Source organism: Camelus bactrianus, chromosome 7, assembly GCF_048773025.1.
Source record: "Camelus bactrianus isolate YW-2024 breed Bactrian camel chromosome 7, ASM4877302v1, whole genome shotgun sequence".
NCBI classification, from domain to species: domain Eukaryota; kingdom Metazoa; phylum Chordata; class Mammalia; order Artiodactyla; family Camelidae; genus Camelus; species Camelus bactrianus.
The window spans coordinates 58,346,924-58,365,004 of NC_133545.1; the positions used below are offsets into that span (position 1 = coordinate 58,346,924).

Consider the following 18,081-nt stretch of genomic DNA (forward strand, 5'->3'; position numbering starts at 1 on the left):
TTGTTTCTTTTTCCGTTTTAGCTTTCCCACTGTCAGAACTTAAATTATGTAAACATTAAGGAGAAGCATAAACCTAAAGCCAAAAGAGTTAAACATTTCAAAATCTTTAAATGTTTGAATATTGTAAATACATGCTTTATTTGACAAAAGTGACCTATAGTCATAAATTAAAATGCATGTCTGTGTGAAATTCCACTGAGTGTCATTATTCTAAAAATGTTCCCAGCATCTGAATCACCCCTCTGTTCTCCGCAATGGCTCACATATGTGCACACCACCAACAGGCAGTGGAGGAACAGAGAAGCGATTCACACAGAGATGCATTAGGAATTTGTGGATTCCGTTGGCAGACGAGAAATTCCACTTTAAACAGTGTCTGACAAGGAGGGCTGGTCTAGGATACAGACTTATTGATAGTGAAGTTAGGGTTCTGTGATTTTAATTTTGAGTTGAAGAAACCCACCTTTATAGTATGACTGCCAAATTGCTACAGGCAGGACAATCAGCTCGGAAACAGGACTAAATTAATGCAGGAGCTTTATCAAGTTTAAATAACAGGCAATTTGATCTTTGGGTGTCAGAAATGGTCACTTGGCTAGGTGACTTTTCAAGGCTACTCACCAATTCAGTTCTATGCATGATCTCTAAAATCAGATCTAAAATCCAGTCTACTGTGTGGTTTCAGCACTACTTTCATCTCTCCTTGCTATTTTCCTAGATCTGCACTTCTCTCCCCAGGAGGGCACACATACCTTCCCTTCAGCCCTAAAGACACACACGCTAAATCCTTTTATCATTCAACACCTGCATCACCATCAACACAGTTTTATTTTTAATCAGGAAGACCGCAGGAACTCCCCTCAGTGGAAAATTATATTGAACATCAGTACAAGAGAGCCTTCTCTTCTCCGTGGCATTAGGGGCAGTGTCTACATTTTTATTTTTAAAGTTTATAACTCAGCCAAATAAGAAGGACTCTCCCTCTCCAATGGGATTCTTGGCACAGGGGAATCATCTTCACATCTTTGATGAGTTAATTTTGAGAAAAGGAAGAAACAATCAACAACAAATCCCGCCAAATCCTAAAGTAAATTTTTAAATGATCATGGACTTTGAGATACTGTTGCCTTGGGTGAATATTAAAGTTCTAGGAAAGAAACCAATTCAAAGAATTGAAATTATTTCAATTATTTTGTAATTGAAAGCTGGGAAGGTACACTAAAGGAAATGTTACATCACTTTGAGTCTTGTTTTCTGACACTTTCTTGCTTCCCCAACCCCCTGATCATTGTGCTGTTAATTAAAGACGTGACTGAGTAATATGACAATGGCCGGTCAACAATCAATACACATTATCAGTATCTGGGTTGTCTGTCCATAAGCATAGGAGAAGGCCCCTGAAATTTCCATTGACATCCGAGCAATGACAAGTGAGGTGTTCACGAGTTACCAAACTGTTACCTATGCTCATTACATAATTCATTCCAGAGTGGTGCTTATGTCTGTGGTAGCTAGAGCCTTGGCAGTTATAGCTTAATTTTATTTAAAAACCAGAAAGAAAGCAGCCGCTAATCATTGCTTGGACTTCTTCTGCCTTATTTTAAAACCCAATCATTCCTTGGCTTTGTTATGTAGTAGAATCTTCAGAGTACCATTCCTTGGGAAATCCTTAAGAGGCTAATTCTTTTCACAGTGAATTCAATTTGCTTTTTATTATCCCCAGAGTAGAAAAGCATAAAATCACTTTCAGTACAACTGTAACCTGCTTCCACAGTCCTCTCAAAGAGTCAGAGGGAGAAATGGTGATTAAGGCTCTGTTAATATGTGTAGGGGAGCTAGTCTAATGGACGGTTTGTCTCTAAGAGCACTGTCTTCTCAAATACTGTATTTAAATGTTATAAGGTGGAGACAGTATAACAGATTGTTTCCTTGTCACTGCTCCACTTGAAACCTCTGCCACTCAGCTGCAAGACCCCAGCAGCTCATTTAATTTCTCTAATACTTCGCCGTCTCCTCTGTGATTTGGGGATAATAAACCTACTTCACAGGGCTAGTCTGTGAAATGAATGGGGTCATGTCTAGAAAACATTTTTGTGAATTTTAACATACTAAAGTATTAGTAGTAGTAGTCGTAGTATGCATTACTCTGCCAAGTGAAGTATGCTGCAGTATAGAGAAAAAGAGAGAATAAGAATTTGTGTAGGTAGGAGATCCGGAACGAGACAGATGAAAACATTGGGGTAAACCACATAACTGAGGAACAGCAACAGAGGGAAAGGGAAGCCTTAGACAGCTGGGTGCTTGTGGAGGTTGTGTGGGCCTCTTGGGAATGTTACTTTGAGGATGTGTCCTTTTTTCTCTTTGAGGGAGTGTGATTGACTCATTATAGGAAAAGGACTTTCAGAGCCAGAGCCATGCTCTTTGCACTGAACAGCAGCCGGGCGAAGTTAGCATCCTGCATCTAGCCCCAGACAACACTAAGATGGGGGTCCCGCTTTGGAGTCAGACCCGGGTTTGAATTGCTTCCAGCTGCATGGTTTTTGGCAAATCATGTATCCTTTCTAGCCTCAGTTTCCTTATTTGTAAAATGCAGTAAGTTGATGTTAGTAAGATCAGATCAGATAATGAATGAAAAGTACCTGTCACATCATGAACAATAATGTTTAATTATATTTATTTCATTATTAATTACAATAGCTTTAATATTAGCCAAAGCAAAGATTTGCCAAAGAGAAAATGAATGCATGTGACAGTGCTTTTGCTTTCTTTTTCCCCCTTTTTTCTTTCTTTTAGAAAGTAAAAGGTTTAATGAATGATCATAAGATTATGTATGATTTTAAAGATGTTGAATTAATCACTCTGCAAGGTTATGGTCTACGTAAAACCTTCACTGAATCATTTGCTAAGTTCATATAGACAAGTACCACAGAAAGTGCTAAACCTGGCCATTTTCTGTGAAAATGAAAGGTGTCTCCCAGCTAGAATCCCTTTTTTGGGCCAAGAGGAAGCTGTAGGCAATCTAAATAGTTATTCTTTTTTGAGGGGGTGGAGATGGGAAGGTAGGGGTAGCAATTAGACTATGATCTTACGAGATCGATGGATATAATTACAAATGGCAGCTCTGGAATTTGCTCTCAGGCCTGTCCATTATCTCCTAGTGCAAGGGCTCCCTCTGCAGGCTCCAGCAGCTTCAGAGCCTGCAAGAGAAGCTAAGCCCAGCTATGCAAGTTCCTGTTGTACCTTCTTCTTATTTGTGAATATCACCCCTTCCACTGACATTAAACCTGCATATCTGAAAATGTCATGGTAAATGTACCTCTTGGGAACCACTGGTGCTGCATCGTGGCAGAACCCCTGCTGTCAAGGGCTGAAGTGAGTTCTGACCACAGTCCGCTTGTGGACATTTACCCGGTATTGTGGCCTCGTGTGGACACGTGGCCTGTGGAACAAAAGACACAATACCTTTTTAAGACCTGACCACAGTAGCGCAACGCTGTCTCTGTGGATTTACACACTCATTTCAGGGCTTGATATTCCTATCTATTGAAAAGTATGGTCCATAAACACCAAGGAACCACCCCAAAACATGTTACTGATCAACTCTAACACCTGCAGAATGTGTTAAGATTTGATTTAAAGTCTTTTAGATTCATAAAAGCATATATCAGATTATATTTACATAGGTTGAGAGATTATAAAAGACTATTTTGTTAGATAAAGCTTAGCTACATGCCAACAATTATATAGAAATAGCTTGTTCGAGGTAAACACAACAGTACTGCAGATGACATAGGGTCACACCCTTAAAGCTCACTGGCCAAGGTTCAGATACACAGAAGGGCAGTAAGATGCCCACAGGGGCAGCTCTTCTATTGTATTTAGCCTTCAGATATCAAGTGGGAAGGGCTGGAGAGAACTAAACGAGAGAGAACATGGAGCAAGTGTGTGGATCAGGTATACCTGGAGACTCTCACTCAGTGAATTTATAGATACTCCTCTAAAGGTACTTCCAAGGTACTCAAGAAAGAAGAGATAATAGACATCTGTATAATACAGGAAAAGTTCATGTTCTGTACTTGGAGCTCTTGATGATAGGAGTGATCATTTAAGTTGGGAGAAACTTGGTGTCCCTGAAAGCTGGGAGTCAGAAAACGAGAGGTGTTAAAGAGATAATTAGTACCTGTGGTCTCAAAAGCAGCTAAGTTCTAAGTGGAAGAGTTGGAGAGAGGAGACCAAATCATAAAAGGGGCCTGTAAGCAAAGGGGAAATATGTAATTATGAAAGTAGAGATTAAAAGAATGAACTCAGTGGTAAGATAAAGTTTAATGGCTGTCCTCATTGTTTTAAAAGCCTTATTTTCTCTAGAAGTATTTTAGAGTTTGTAAGTAGAAAGTAAAGCTAAACAAAATATGGGCTTCTAATCCATTTCTTATAATCCATGTTTTTTGCTCTGTTGAAAGCTATAAGCTATTTAGCTTTTGACAGAATATGGACAAAATAGGACCTTGGGCAAAGAACTTGGGAATTCTAGGTTCAAAGCCTGGCTCTGCCTTTTTTTTATATATATAATTTTATTGAGGCATATTTTACACATCATAGAATTCACCTATTTCAAATATACAATTCAATGATTTTTTTAAAAAATAAATTTACCCAAGTTGTACAACCATCACTACAAATTAGTTTTAGGACATTCTCATCCCCCCAACAAGATCCCTCCTACCCATTTATAGTTAATCCCCCTTCCTCGTTCCTATTCCTGGCCCTTGGCAACCACTGACTGACTTCTTGTCTCTGTAGATTTGCCTTTTCTGGACATTTCATATAAATGGAACCAAACAGTATGTGATCTCATATATGGGGCTTCTTTCATTAAGAATAATGTTTTTGAGGTTCCTCCATCTTGTAGCATAGAGCTGTAGTTCGTTCCCATTTATTGCTGACTATACCCCAGTTTGTCTATCTGTTTACCAGTTGATGGGTATTTAGGCTAGTCCCAGTTTTTGGCTGTTATGAATAGTTCTGCTGAGAGCATTTGTATGTAAGTCTTCATGTGGACATATGTTTTCATTTTTGGGGGGTGTATACCTCGGAGTGAAATGACTAGATCATATGGTAAAATTACGTTGAACTTTTTAAGAAACTGCTGAACTGTTTTCCAAAGTGGCTGCACCAGCATCACACAAAGGTTCCTATTTCTCCACATCCTCTCAGCACTGCCTCTCAATAGCTGTGCAGCTTTGGGCAAACTTCAGTTCCGTCTTTAGAAAACCAGGTTGGGTAGGGAGTCAACATTTACCAAGTACCTACTCTGTGCTAGAACATTTCGGTTTACGAAGCCATTTGCTTCCCCTCTCCAAAGAAATTAGATGCACTACATTCTTTGTCTTCCTTCATTGTCATCCCCATGAAAGATAGACATGATTTTCTATATATCTGATGAATTTACTGAGATTCAGAGAAGTTAGATAAATTAGTCATCACTGTCATACAGGATTCTTGTGACTACCAGATTATACTGAATAATGTATATGAACATTCACAGCATAGTGTTGGGTACACAGAAGATGCTTAATAAAGAGATTTTCATTTCTGTGCTTCTTTCCATCATCCGTATCTCAAACAGGTCTAACCTACCCTAATCAGGTCCCACCTGCTTTCTGGTGATAGTTGCCTGTGATGAAACTGTCACGCTCTGGAGAAACTGAAAGCCTTTAGGGAACCCACCCTTCAGTCACAACCACTGTAGTGGAGGCAGAAGTGTCCTTGAGCCAATCTTTGTCGCGTAAAAAAATAAGAGCGACTAGTTCAGGATGGGGTTACATCCTTTAAAGGTTGTTTTTCACTCATCTCTTCACCCTGCCCCGCTTCACAATGACAGTAATTACTTTTCCAAATTCCAGAGAAGGGAGTTCTGAAAAAGTACATATTAAGGTTGCCAAGAAGTTAATTGCCTTGATTGCTTTGAAATGAACCCTTATCAACTGGCTTGATAAATGGAAGTAAGAAATGAAAACAGTGAGAGAATGCTCCCTTGATCAAGCAGAGAAAGGTGATCTGGGAGAAAAGGGCCCAATTATTATCTTAGTCAAATTCAAGTGTCTGAGATTTTAAAATTTATTTCTGAATATTAAAGTTCATATGAACTATTTTTAATATGAAGTTTTATATGAAATATTATTCAACATAAAGTTAAAAAAATGAGTAACTTGTCACTCATTGTGTCTTTTCAGGGAGAGCCTGGTGTCAGAGGCCTTCCAGGTCCCACTGGGCCTCGGGGCATAGGAGCCCCAGGGCCAAAGGTGAGTGAGTCCTCAGCTTTGTGCTCCGTGCGAGGGTCAGGTACCATTTGTGACCAAGTGAACATGGACTGCACAGGAGTGTTCATTCTGATGTTGACTGATTCTTTTCCTTCACAGTTGATGAAGACTTATTTTCCCATATCAGGTAAACTTTCAGTAAAATAGAACATTTAAGTTTATAAAGCCATTCGCTTCCCCCCACCCCCTGCCCAAAGAAATTAGAAAGGTAGTGTCCCTTTAAAAAGTGACTGCAAGGTGCTCCAAATACGTCCACGTTCTTCAGAGGGACTGCCATCGAAGGAAGCCTGCCTTTCCCTTGGCCAGAGGTGCCTGTGGTAGCCTTTCCACAAGATGCCAGCTCATGTACCTTTTGTGTCCTATATGCGTAGTCTACTCTGTCAGGGCCTCAGTGCCAGGGTCTAGATGTACGTCCCCTTGGAAGGTGAGAGGAGCTTCCTTTGACTCCCTTTGCTCTCATTTCTATTTCTCTTGGTGATTATTTATTCTTTTCTTCTTTTAATCCAGTGTTTCTCAATGAGGGAGATTTTGTCTCCCCTCTCCACCCCCGGGGGACATTTGGCAATGTCTGGAATCATTCTGGGGCGTCATGTCACACTTGGGGGAGGAGGGCTCCTGGCATCTAGTGGCAGATGCCAGGGATGCTGCTAAACACCCTGCAGTGCACAGGACAGCCCCCCCAGAATGACGAACTACCCATCTCAAAATGTGAATTATGCTGAGATTGAGAAGCCCTGTTTTAATTATTCATCCATTTGCTCAGTAAATAGTTCTTTGATTTGTTCAAAAAATAAGGTAAAGAAGTATCAGGCATGTTCACAGGGAAAATGGGTTTCAGTAAACCATCCATGACAAATTCAAATTTCAAATAGACATATTCACATCTCAAATGCACAAATGTGAATTAGAACCCTATTATCAGAGAGGAAAGGGAAAAGGCTTTAGTTGTCAGATATTTTACTGAGGATCTCAGAATTACCAAGATTCTTAGTTTATCTCCTTTTAAACAATCAAGTCCATTTTGGCAGTGGACTATTTCTTAACCTTGAAGGTCACTTTATATGGATGAAGATCCTCCCAAGATATTAGTAGTTCTTATCACTGGGTGATGGAATGCTAGGTCTATTTATTTTCTTTATTGTCATTTTTGTTTTTAATTTTTTTTTTTTTGCAGAAAAAAATCTTCCTCTTTACAATCAGAAAAAATAAAGCTTTTTCATATATTGGAAAGAAAAAGGCTGACTTATACAGTAACTTACATTAACTCAGCATTTCGTAAAGCTTGTTCCATCAAACGTTAATTTGGGAACCTCTGGGACAAAGTTAGACTAATTTCTCTACTGTAGGACTTCTTAGGGGCATTGATATATTAATATACTCTAGAGACGTCCAAGGAGAGGCATATACCATGGTATAAATATTTCCCAATCTTACTTGACCATAGAAGTCTTTCCTTAAGAAACATGGGGTCAACCTATGCTGTAAGGAACACACACTGTGAAATGATATTGTTTTTGCTTCACTTACGTATTTTCTTAAAAATTCATCCCTGATCCACATCAATAGCCACTGAGTCTTTAACTGAAACCCACATTAATTAGCACTCTACACTGAAATGGAGCAACATGTTAAAGGCTACACAGAAGTATGTGTGAGTGGTCTTCGAATCCCTGGTGTTCTAGGGGTTGGAGGTAGGGCCCAAGCAGACAATGCTGTGGGGCCAGCACTTCTCCATATTATGCCAATCAGCTCTGCCTTATCTATTCATAGTTGGGTTATATGTAAAATTTTTGCAAACAATTCTATGGCTTAAAAATTTTGGAAAAACACTGCTTTATCTAAAATATGATACAGCTCATGGGCTGCGTGGATGTAGGTCTCGACCAGACTAGAGTCACAATGAAGCCCAGAGCAGTAGTCTGTTGTTTCTTTCTACATCTCCTAATTCTCTTCCTTTTCTCTCTATCTTTGAACAGGGTGATATTGGGCAGAAAGGTTTGCCTGGCCTTCCTGGCCCCCCTGGCTACGGATTACAAGGTATTAAAGTAAGTGAACGGGATTGGTGCTGGAGTCCTCTCTCAATTCACAAGGGTGATGGGGAGAAGAGGGTGTGGATAATACAAAGTATGACTGTCATGAAATGGACTTCATGTGAGCTTAGCAGTTAAAGTTGCACCCAGTGTTTAGAGGCATCGTGCAGCAGCATACAAATGGTCTAAGTACATTAGTGTCACAAGCGCTGAACGTGGCGTAAGTAGCTTGGAGAAAAACAGCAGTCGCAGTGGTTTGCTGTTCCTGTGGGTTTCTGAGCTGAGTGGAGGGTCTGTGCCCCACTGCGTGTTCTCCCTCTCCCTTGCCTTTCTCAGCTGCATCCTCCCTTCTTAGATCAGTGTTTCCCAGTCTGAGCTCACAAAGGAATCACTCAAGGAGCTTTTGATTAATACTCATGCCCTACCCCAGAAGAAGGAAATCTGATTCTCTGGGGGTAGGGCTTAAGTACTGGGGGTTTGAGAGCCCCCACACGGGATTCTCCTGAGCAGCCAGGTGAGAACCACTGCTCTAGGCCTGATTGTGTGCTTCGGGAGTTCTCAGCTGCCTGCATTCTGCTTTATTTCTGTCTCAGCCGCAGCAAGCATACCTAGCAAGGTGCAACTCCCAGGGTCTCCCATGTATCAGTAGACAAGATTTGGCGTCTAATGGTTGCTGTGTAATTTCAAACAATTCCCTCTGCTACTTCTAATATGTTTGTTTGTTTGTTTGTTTGTTTGTTGGCTCACCCTCATTCTATTTGCTTTCCCCTAAATAAACTTCTATGATTAAGCCTCAAAACTGAGTAATTCACTCCTGGATCATTGCTATTGACTCTAAAAAAAGTGGAAAAAGAAACTCTTTTTCAGATAACAGAATTTCTTAGTAAGTAGGAGACAGTAGGAGCACAAGATAATAAATGTGAAAATCCTGTGTTGAAATTAACCCGCCTGCTCCTGTGTAAAGAGTGAGCTTAGCCTAGAGCAAAACTCATTGAATCTGTGTTAATGGTTCCGGTCTATCACGCATTGTCAAGGGCTTCCACTGCAGGTCTTCTAAATAATAGTTCATCTGTCTGGCTGAGTATCCAAGCAAAGGCCAGTTAACATGTTGCTGACAGCACACAAGCACTGGAAAACACAGCAAAAACCCGCTTCCTTGTTAACAACATCCCTCAATCTTTAAACTCTGCAGTTAAAAGATGGTAACGCTCTGCAGATGGTTTTGTATTTATGAGTTTGCTTAAGCAGTGAGCTCATGTTAGACCACCGGTCTTGCTCCAATATAACTCAATTTACGTGTGCTGTTTGTTTGTTATCACTACCTTGGTAAATCTGGTAAATCTTTCTGCCTTTGTTATCTGGGACACATTTCCTTATTTACATAGGAGCCTCTTAGGTTGCACTTAACTAATCTGCATCAACTCTGACTCACGTGGTATCCTGCCCTTTCTTTTATATCCTCTGGGTCACGCCACATTCAGAATCCTTCCTGAATGAAATTATGGTAGGGAATCTACCATCGTGAGGGAAAAACCAAAATTTAAACTGCCACACTTCCAGTCCTGTCAGAAGTGAGAGAAGCTTTTCCTGCATGGAGGGCTGTGGCCTGATGTTACTTGACAGGGAGCCTTGACCAGGGCTGCCTCTTAAAACCTCTCGACATATGGGATTGCATGGCATCCTGTTGGCAGCAGGGCAAAACTATTTCCTGATTCCTGCCTCATTTTTCTGGCCCTGGCTTGTACCATCACTGCACAATGGAGGGAACTAAAAAACTGAATTGGTGGTGTTCCTCCAAGTCATTTTAAAGCTACATATTCAGTGAAATTTCATTTCTTATGTTCATTTGTTGAATTTATTTCACACCCCTTTCTAAAAACCATATGAGTCAGTAAAACTTGCTTCTGTTGATACATCTGCTGGTAAGGATTTGATGGAAGCCCTTGTTAACCTTTGACATTCGGGCCTGACCTGTGCCCTGCCTCTCTGTGCCACCCCAACCAAGGGAAAGCTAAGGGCTCATGCTGCAAACACAGGGGGATTTGCTCCAGCACTGACCTAACTTTTCTGCAAGACTGTTGGCTCTTCTGTCAGCTATTCATTCAACTAACCAACCAATCCTGAGTGAGTACCATCTACATTAGCCAGATAAGCTAAGTGCATTACAAAATGATGAGTTAGAAGACATGAATTTAGTCCTCATGGGGTTTACAGACATAAAATAATCATTCTTGAGCTGCACAGAGTAGGGAGGAGTGACACAATGAAATGAATTGGGATTACAGGGGTAGGCAAGTGCTCTGTAGTGTCCTGTAGGCCACAGTGATGTTTGGTCATAATCCTAAGAGCATGGGCAAGACAGATAAGGGTGACATGACCAGACAAGTATTCAGAAAAGACTCCCTCTGTCTACCACTGAGAGAAGGGATGGGCATGACTAGAAGGAGTGAGAGGCTGCCCCTCCCACATATTCTTCTGATGCTCAGTATGGAAGAGTGTGATCTGGGAACCCCCTCCTCCTGTCCTTCCCAGTGTTCTGGGACCACCTGGGGCTGCTGCTGTGGCAGCCCTGGTCCTAGGAAACCCTGAAAACATGGTGGGCTCTCCCACCTTGGGCACCACAGCAGCCTCCTGCCATTGCTCTGCAGTCCCTGCTGTGGCCCAGCTGGGTCTACACCAGAGAGGAGCTCCAGCTCCTTCAGGGGCCTCAGTGCTTTTCTCAACCACAAGTGACTACTGATTATGTGATGGATATGAGACCATGGCTCTTTGGTCCCAAAGTGGCCTCGGTCTTTCAGTTTGACAGCACAGGTCCAGAGGTTCTGTGATGCCAGCACCTTGTCCCACCATGAGCCTCCAGCACTGACCAGTTCCCCTAGATACGCCAATCATCCCTAGAGTAAGTCAGGAGGGAGAAGGGAGGGGGCATGGTCTGGAGGGATTGCTTGATGTGTCGACGAGCCCTTGAGGGGCCAGGAGGGACAGAATGAGAGCGTGGGCCATCCAGGAAAGGCCAAGTATGAGGACAGACAGAAATGGTTTCCCTCCACCCCACTCTTCACTTCTACTCAGGAGCCATACCTGTTTTCCTCCATCTTTGTTCCAATCAGTTCCCATGTCCTGATCTGCAATGGCATTCCCAGAGTATTTTTTCTCAGAGGGTCAGGAGGTCCTTATAAAAACAGGATTCCTGCTGGCCCTCTGTGACTTCAGGGGTTTCTGAGACAGATGTGTGGACTGGGACCATAGCTCCTGTGACATGTAAACCCTTTATTCATTTAAAGGTTGAGCTTCTGTGCCACTGGCTTCCATTCTTCGGTTAGACCTGAACGAGACTGATCTCACACTGCCTGAGGAAATGCTCCCTGCAGTTAGGCTGTGGCAAAGGATGGGCTGACTCACATTTCAGGCCCAGCCAGTGTGTCACCAGTGTGAACAAAAGGCTCAGTGACATGCGGCGGAGTCTGGTGAACATGACCTGTGTGACCTGGCAGGAATCCCCGTGTCTCCAGAGCTGACAAATAGTGATGACAGCAGTGGTTCCAGGGCCCCAGAACTAAGAGGTCAACCTCCGAGACACCTGAGACCCAGAAATGGAGGGAAACTTAGTCCAAATGACCCCTCCCCTCTACCTAGATTCTGACCTCAGTGGTGTGATGGAAAGAGAGAGAGCTTGAGAGCCACTCAGACCTTGGCCTGAAACTGTCCAGTTGTGTATGCTCAGACAAATTATTTATCTCTGCTGAAACTTAAAGCATACTCATCTTTCAAATGGGGATAATAATGCCTATTTTACAAGTTGTTGTGAAGATGAAATTAACTGTACAAAGTGCCTAGTGGACACTCAGCTAGAGCTTGAGCTACAGAATCAACAGGTTTGCCTCGGTTTCCACATCTGAGTAATGAGGCTAATAATAGTACTATTTCCTTAAGTTGTTATGAGGAATAAATGAAATTAAATGAGACAGTGTGTGTGATGCATTTGACACAAGGCCCAGCACAGGGTTACATGTGCAGTAAATGTTTGTAGTTATTCGCATTATAATTCCTTCCTGCTTCCCTTCCCTTTTGACTAGTCCCTCTTGTAGTTTCCAGGATAAAGGCCCGGAATTCTGACATTCGTGTGCTTTAATGCTCTAAAATAGACCTGCCAGTGTAGACCTGCCACCTGTACCAAAAAGACACCTGAATATACGATGACTCAAACACAGTAGAGGTTTTTGTCCATGGAGCAGGCCAACGGGGGTGTTCCTCGTTGGTGGGCAGTTTTCTTCCACACAGAATTTCAGAGAATCTCAGCTTCTGTTTATATTTCCTCCATCTGCTGGGCCTCTTTACCACTTACACCCACAGCAAGCAGAGGGGGAGCATGTGCAAGAGACACACCTGCTTCTTAAGAGTCTTGGCCAAAAGGTGACACATACCGCCTCAGCCCACAGTTTCTTGGCAAGAACTAATCTTCTGGAAAGGTAGTCTAGCTGTGTGCCCGGGAAGAAGAGGAACATGAGGTTTGTTAGAGAGCTGGCAATTGCTGCCATGCACCATTTAACCTGCTTCTGGGAAGGATGGGCATTCTAAAGTTATATATTATTCTGAAGTATGTTGGTCCTTCTGGAAGAAAACAGAAAACCAGAATGGTATCCATGGCAACCTCCAGAATGCCTGTCACTCTCCTGATACTGTGGGGCATAGTCACCTCGCTTACAAGGACTGGGTACAACTTTATCCTTCCTTTTATCCTACCTTCAAAGAAAAAAAAAAAAAAAGAAAGAAAACCTTAGTTCCTTGACATCTTCTTACTTATTTTGAGTGGTGTCGAAAGCACCAATGGATAATTTAGAAATTGTCTTGAGTGGACAGGCTGAGTACCAGCCAAAGAGCTGGAGGAGGGTTGGGGTTTGGTGGGACCAGGATATGAACAGGAAGTGCTCTTTCCTGTCTTTGACGGAGCCAGGGCCAAAGGATGAGGGATGCCCGAAACCCTACAGGAGCGCTGTGGTTCAAAGGCTGGGAAGAGATGGGCATGGCATCAGAGGACTGGAGTGGAGCTGATGCAGTGAGCTCCACGTCAGGAGGACAGAGAAGCCAGTGATTCAGGCTCACATGGAGAACAGGGAGGGTTGGAGTCCTAGGGGATTACTAGGGATGCCAGAAGCACTTGAAACCAGCAGGGGTGTGATGGTGAGTGAGTCAGCCCAGCTTGCACAGGGATAGCCAGAAAGAAAAGGGTTTCTCCCACCAAAGCTCTCTGATTAGCAATTCAGGTTAGAACCCAGAACTGGGTAAGATTCTCGTTTAAGGTTAATGTCATTTCTTAGGTGGACTTTTTGGTTTGTTTCCAGCTGTATGGAAGTAACTGTGGTTTTGCAAATTCCTCGTGCTCCCCTTGACAGAGCGGCGGAAGCATGACAATGTCAGTAGACTGTAGTGAACTCTCACAGGGCACCTGCCAGCCAGCCATCTGCCTCCCACCTGTGACCTGATCACACTAAAAATGTCTCCAGAATCCATTTGACTAGATTTTTGATCAGAGTGGACCTATTACTGCATGGGAAATTGCCCCCCTTAAGGACCAAATAACAATGGTTTATTCATTGAAATAAAAATGACTTAAGGGGGGAAAAAAAGAGTCCCACTTATAAAAAGTCAGGGGTCAGTTCAGTACACACTAAGTTGTAAATACTGCAGAAAGACTAAGACTAATTGACATAAGGACATTTTTCTAGTCTTCTAAGCTCATAAGCATGCATATGATGTTATTAATATTACTGAGGTAACAATACATATACACACATTTTAATATGATGACTTCTTGATACTTCAATTTAAAGTTTTCTTTACCCCTTCTGACCACAGACAAATAACAGCATCAAAAATAGAAAATTAAACCATCTTTGCTTGTAGTATGATCGCTGCATTTAACTTGACCACACCTTAGAAATTAAACTGACACAATAAGGAATACAGTTAACAGCATAACATAGATTGTGTGCCTTTATGCCAAAAACCATCTTTGCATGAACTTCTAAAGCTTTTCTGTGTTGTAATTTTCAAATTCCCACAATGATTCTTCTACAAAGAAAGGAGTTGTTGGAACCACATGAGAGGTTTAAACCTTAAATAGCCGGTTGTTTGGGGATTACACCTGCCAAAACACGCCTGTGGCAGGAGAGGGCTGTGGCTAAAAACTGGTCCTGGTTATCAAAGTCCACAATCCTAGTTTCAGATTTTGAAGGGATTTCCTACCTTTATACCTTTCATTCCAAATTAATTACATGGGTTACAAACCAAAGCCAAAAGCACTGAGCCCATAATCTTCTCTATACTGTAGGTTGAAAGGTCAAGGCAAGGTTGCATTTATTAACTGAGGCTGGCCCTCGGCTCATTTGTATTTCTCACTTACTGATTCATACTTTCATTTTCCTCCTGAACCAAGTGGCTTTTATTCCTTTGAGCCAATTAGGAAAAAGGGTGGATTTTTTTTTAATTCCTTAATCTGAATCAGGATATGGTACAATATTTTCTTCTGTCAACCTCATTATTAAAATTTCCTTCTGTAATGGCCCATTTCCCAAATCAGAATTGGAATGGAACCTTTAGGCTCTCAGTTTAGTGGGGCTTCAGTCATCATTATCATCTTACATTTGTTGTCTGTTTACCATGAACAAGGAGCTATGCAATGGTTAGTGACCATCACAGAGTCTGTTTGACATCTGTGCCACATTCCTTATGCTACCATGGACCTGAAAGCAGAACCTAATTTCTAAGTCATTTTTCCCACACTATCCTGGCCAAGGTTTAGGTGGTTTCCCCAACTCCAAAAGGAAAGTCAAAAGGACTAAAGATTTGGTAATAAAGATAAGACAATATCTCAATGCCATGTGCTGATGCTGAATATTACAAAAAGTTTCCAATTATTACCAAAAGGTCCAAAATTATATGGAAGATTTCATTCGAGCAGTTACACACTAAAACTACTCATTTTGCCACAGTAGTATGTAATGTATCATGGTAGATGTGCTGCTGTTTTAAACTGTTCTGAATTTTTCTCTCCCCTTCCTTCCTTCATGTCTTCCTCTCTCCCTCCCTGCCTCCTACCCATGCACATCTATCTAATATATAAAGACATATACTTCTTCCCTTTCGTTCTTATAACAGTTCTTGTCCATATAAAGCCAAGTTAAATAAAGGACAGGGATATATTACTCTTAGCTGCTGCTCTCTTGACGGCCCATGAATTTCACTGTTGAAAATTTACAAAAGGTATCTTATCTTTTTCCCACCTTTCAATGCTTGGTTAGAGGTAAATTATTAGTATGTATTTTTCCCTTCTCCTTTCTGCAAAGTAAGAGGGGCCTTTACGACTTAGAGCTTTGAGTGTGGGGAGAGCTCTAGGACCATATATTATAGTCTCTAAATTCTATGTATTATCTTATTCCAGCCTCACCAGCCTATGAGCTAGGCTCTGGGAAACAGAGCACAGAGAAGTTAAATAACGTATTCAAGGTCACTTACAGTGGCGACTCCATGCAGCCTCCCTGAAATAATCACATTGGGTACTTATCAAGTCAGGGTAGACGTCAGAGAGAGGAAAAAAATCAGTTTGAGGCTTTCAAAATTAAATGCCACTCAAAATTTGTATTTCCATCTGAGAATGTAAAGTTGGGCCTTGGAGATATGAGATATATGAAGTGAGGTCTTTTTTTTAATAATCTAAATTTTTAAAAAGAATCATTAAGAAGCACTTTATTTTCCCCTAAGCATGGTTCTGTCCAAAGCCAGAGGTTGGACTTAGTGGCCTTTTGAAATCAACTGCCAGGCATAAAACTAGGATGACAGCAGGATCTGGGCTGTTGTGCGTAGCTGCATTGGGGTGAGGCTGTTATAACCACTGTGCCCTCACACATTCAAAGGCTTATCCAGTCCTTTCTGGTTTGACTGGCTGACGGACACACTTTTTTGTACTGCAAATCTCTGTGATAAGTGAATGAGTAGCCAGTAGGTCTGTAATCTAAACTACTTTTATTGCTTTTACAAACATCTCAAGAACTGTACAATCATTGGCTTTTCATTATCAGCATCTTTGCTTACTTAGTTACAGATATGACTTCTCACTTTAAATACAAGTGAAGGGAAATGAGGTAAGTTACCTGTTTAAGGTCACTCAGAGAATCTCTCACAAAGCAAAGACTAAGGAGTTTTATGGGTATTGAGGGCTCAAACTGACAGGCAATAAGGCTAATCCCAGAATATTCTCTCTTTCATCCTATAAAAAAGTCTTTAAACAACAATTCTTCAGAACTGCTTCCCACATTATCATGTTGGGGATAATGGGCCCAACTGGTGTGCACTCTGCGCTAGGAAACCCAAGCGAGAAGAGCAAAGAGGACTGCACGGAGAAAAACAGGCAAAAAAAAAAAAAAAAAAGATCTGCTTCTGAGACACAGAGAGGGAATTAGGAGGAAAAGGAGAAAGGGAAATAAAAGAAAGAGAAGAAACTGGTTATGATAGCTTTTTCAGGATGTTATGGTTAATAATGCTTTTGGCCTTACAGCTTTCTAGTATCTGAAATTAATATAGTGACAGTTTCCTGGCTAAATGTTACTGGTGTTCTACTTCTGCCTTTCTGTTCCTTTCATTTTACATGTTTCTTTTAGACAACATGTATCTGGATTTTTAAAACTCCAGTCTGACAATGTTTGCTTTGTGTCAGGAGCATTAATTCATTTACATTTAATGTAACTAGTGAACTTTTAAAATTGATTTCTACCATCTAATTTCAACCTATTTGTCCCACGTGCTCTACATTTCTTTTTTTGATCTTTTCTTTCCCTTTTAAAGATTTATTAATTTTTAACGGTTGCCCTTTCCCCTTTACTAGCTAGGAATTTACACATTTTTCTTCCTCTTTTTTCAATACTTACTCTTAAAAATATTCACATTTGCCTTATGAAATATCTGTATCAACTTTCTGGTTACTACAATAACATAGAACACTTTAATGACATTTTTTCCTACCTTAATACTATTATTGTGGTTTTATATTTTAATTAATTCTCAATCCTTCAAGATATTTTTAATACAATCATTGTTTACTTAGATTTATCAACATATTTACTACTCTCTTACTCTTTAACCCATTTCCATCTCATACTGAAACCATGCTCCTTCTGCGTGACTTGAAATTTTCAGAATTTCCTCTGATAGGGAAACTCTCCTAGTGCAACCTCTCTCTATTTTTGTTTGCCTGAAACCATATTCATTTCTCCTTAATATCTTCTTAAAAGATATTTTTCTGAGTATAGAATTCTAGGCACACAGAGTTTCCTCTCAGTGCATATGAGACTTTCTCATCATTTGTCCTCCATTATTGTTCTTGAAAGATTACCTGTTGGTCTAGCTATTCCTTTGGTGGTAACTCATCCTTTTCTGTGTGGCTTTTAAGTTTTTCTCTGTGTGTTTGGTGCTATGCCATTTCACTGTGATGTATTTAGGTGTAGATTTCTTTTACTTTATTTTGCTTAAGAGTTGTTGAAATGCTTGATTTTGTGAACTAGTATTTTTTTTAATCATTTATGAAATTCTCTGCCTTATCTTCGAATAAGCAATCTAAAGCAACCTGATCCAGTCTTCCCATTCCCGCATTGTCTCTGTCTTTCTGGAACTGCAATCATTAGGCCTTTTCATCCTTTCCTCCTACATATCTATCCTTTCATATATTCACGCTTGTC

The 18,081-nt window shown here is 41.0% G+C and overlaps 1 protein-coding gene and 1 long non-coding RNA gene across 5 annotated transcripts in view; one reads left to right on the forward strand and one right to left on the reverse strand.

The window, feature by feature from the left end:
• Positions 1 to 18,081, reverse strand: part of LOC141578168 (uncharacterized) — a 206,717-nt gene that overhangs the window by 98,631 nt on the left and 90,005 nt on the right. The window lies entirely within an intron of this gene.
• COL28A1 (collagen type XXVIII alpha 1 chain) overlaps positions 1 to 18,081 on the forward strand; it is a 160,016-nt gene that overhangs the window by 83,716 nt on the left and 58,219 nt on the right. For all 3 annotated transcript variants that reach the window (XM_074367449.1, XM_074367448.1, XM_074367450.1), the window contains exons 26-27: positions 6,234 to 6,302; positions 8,297 to 8,365. In XM_074367449.1, coding sequence (XP_074223550.1) covers positions 6,234 to 6,302; positions 8,297 to 8,365 — 138 coding nt within the window. The remainder of the gene's footprint in view (positions 1 to 6,233; positions 6,303 to 8,296; positions 8,366 to 18,081) is intronic.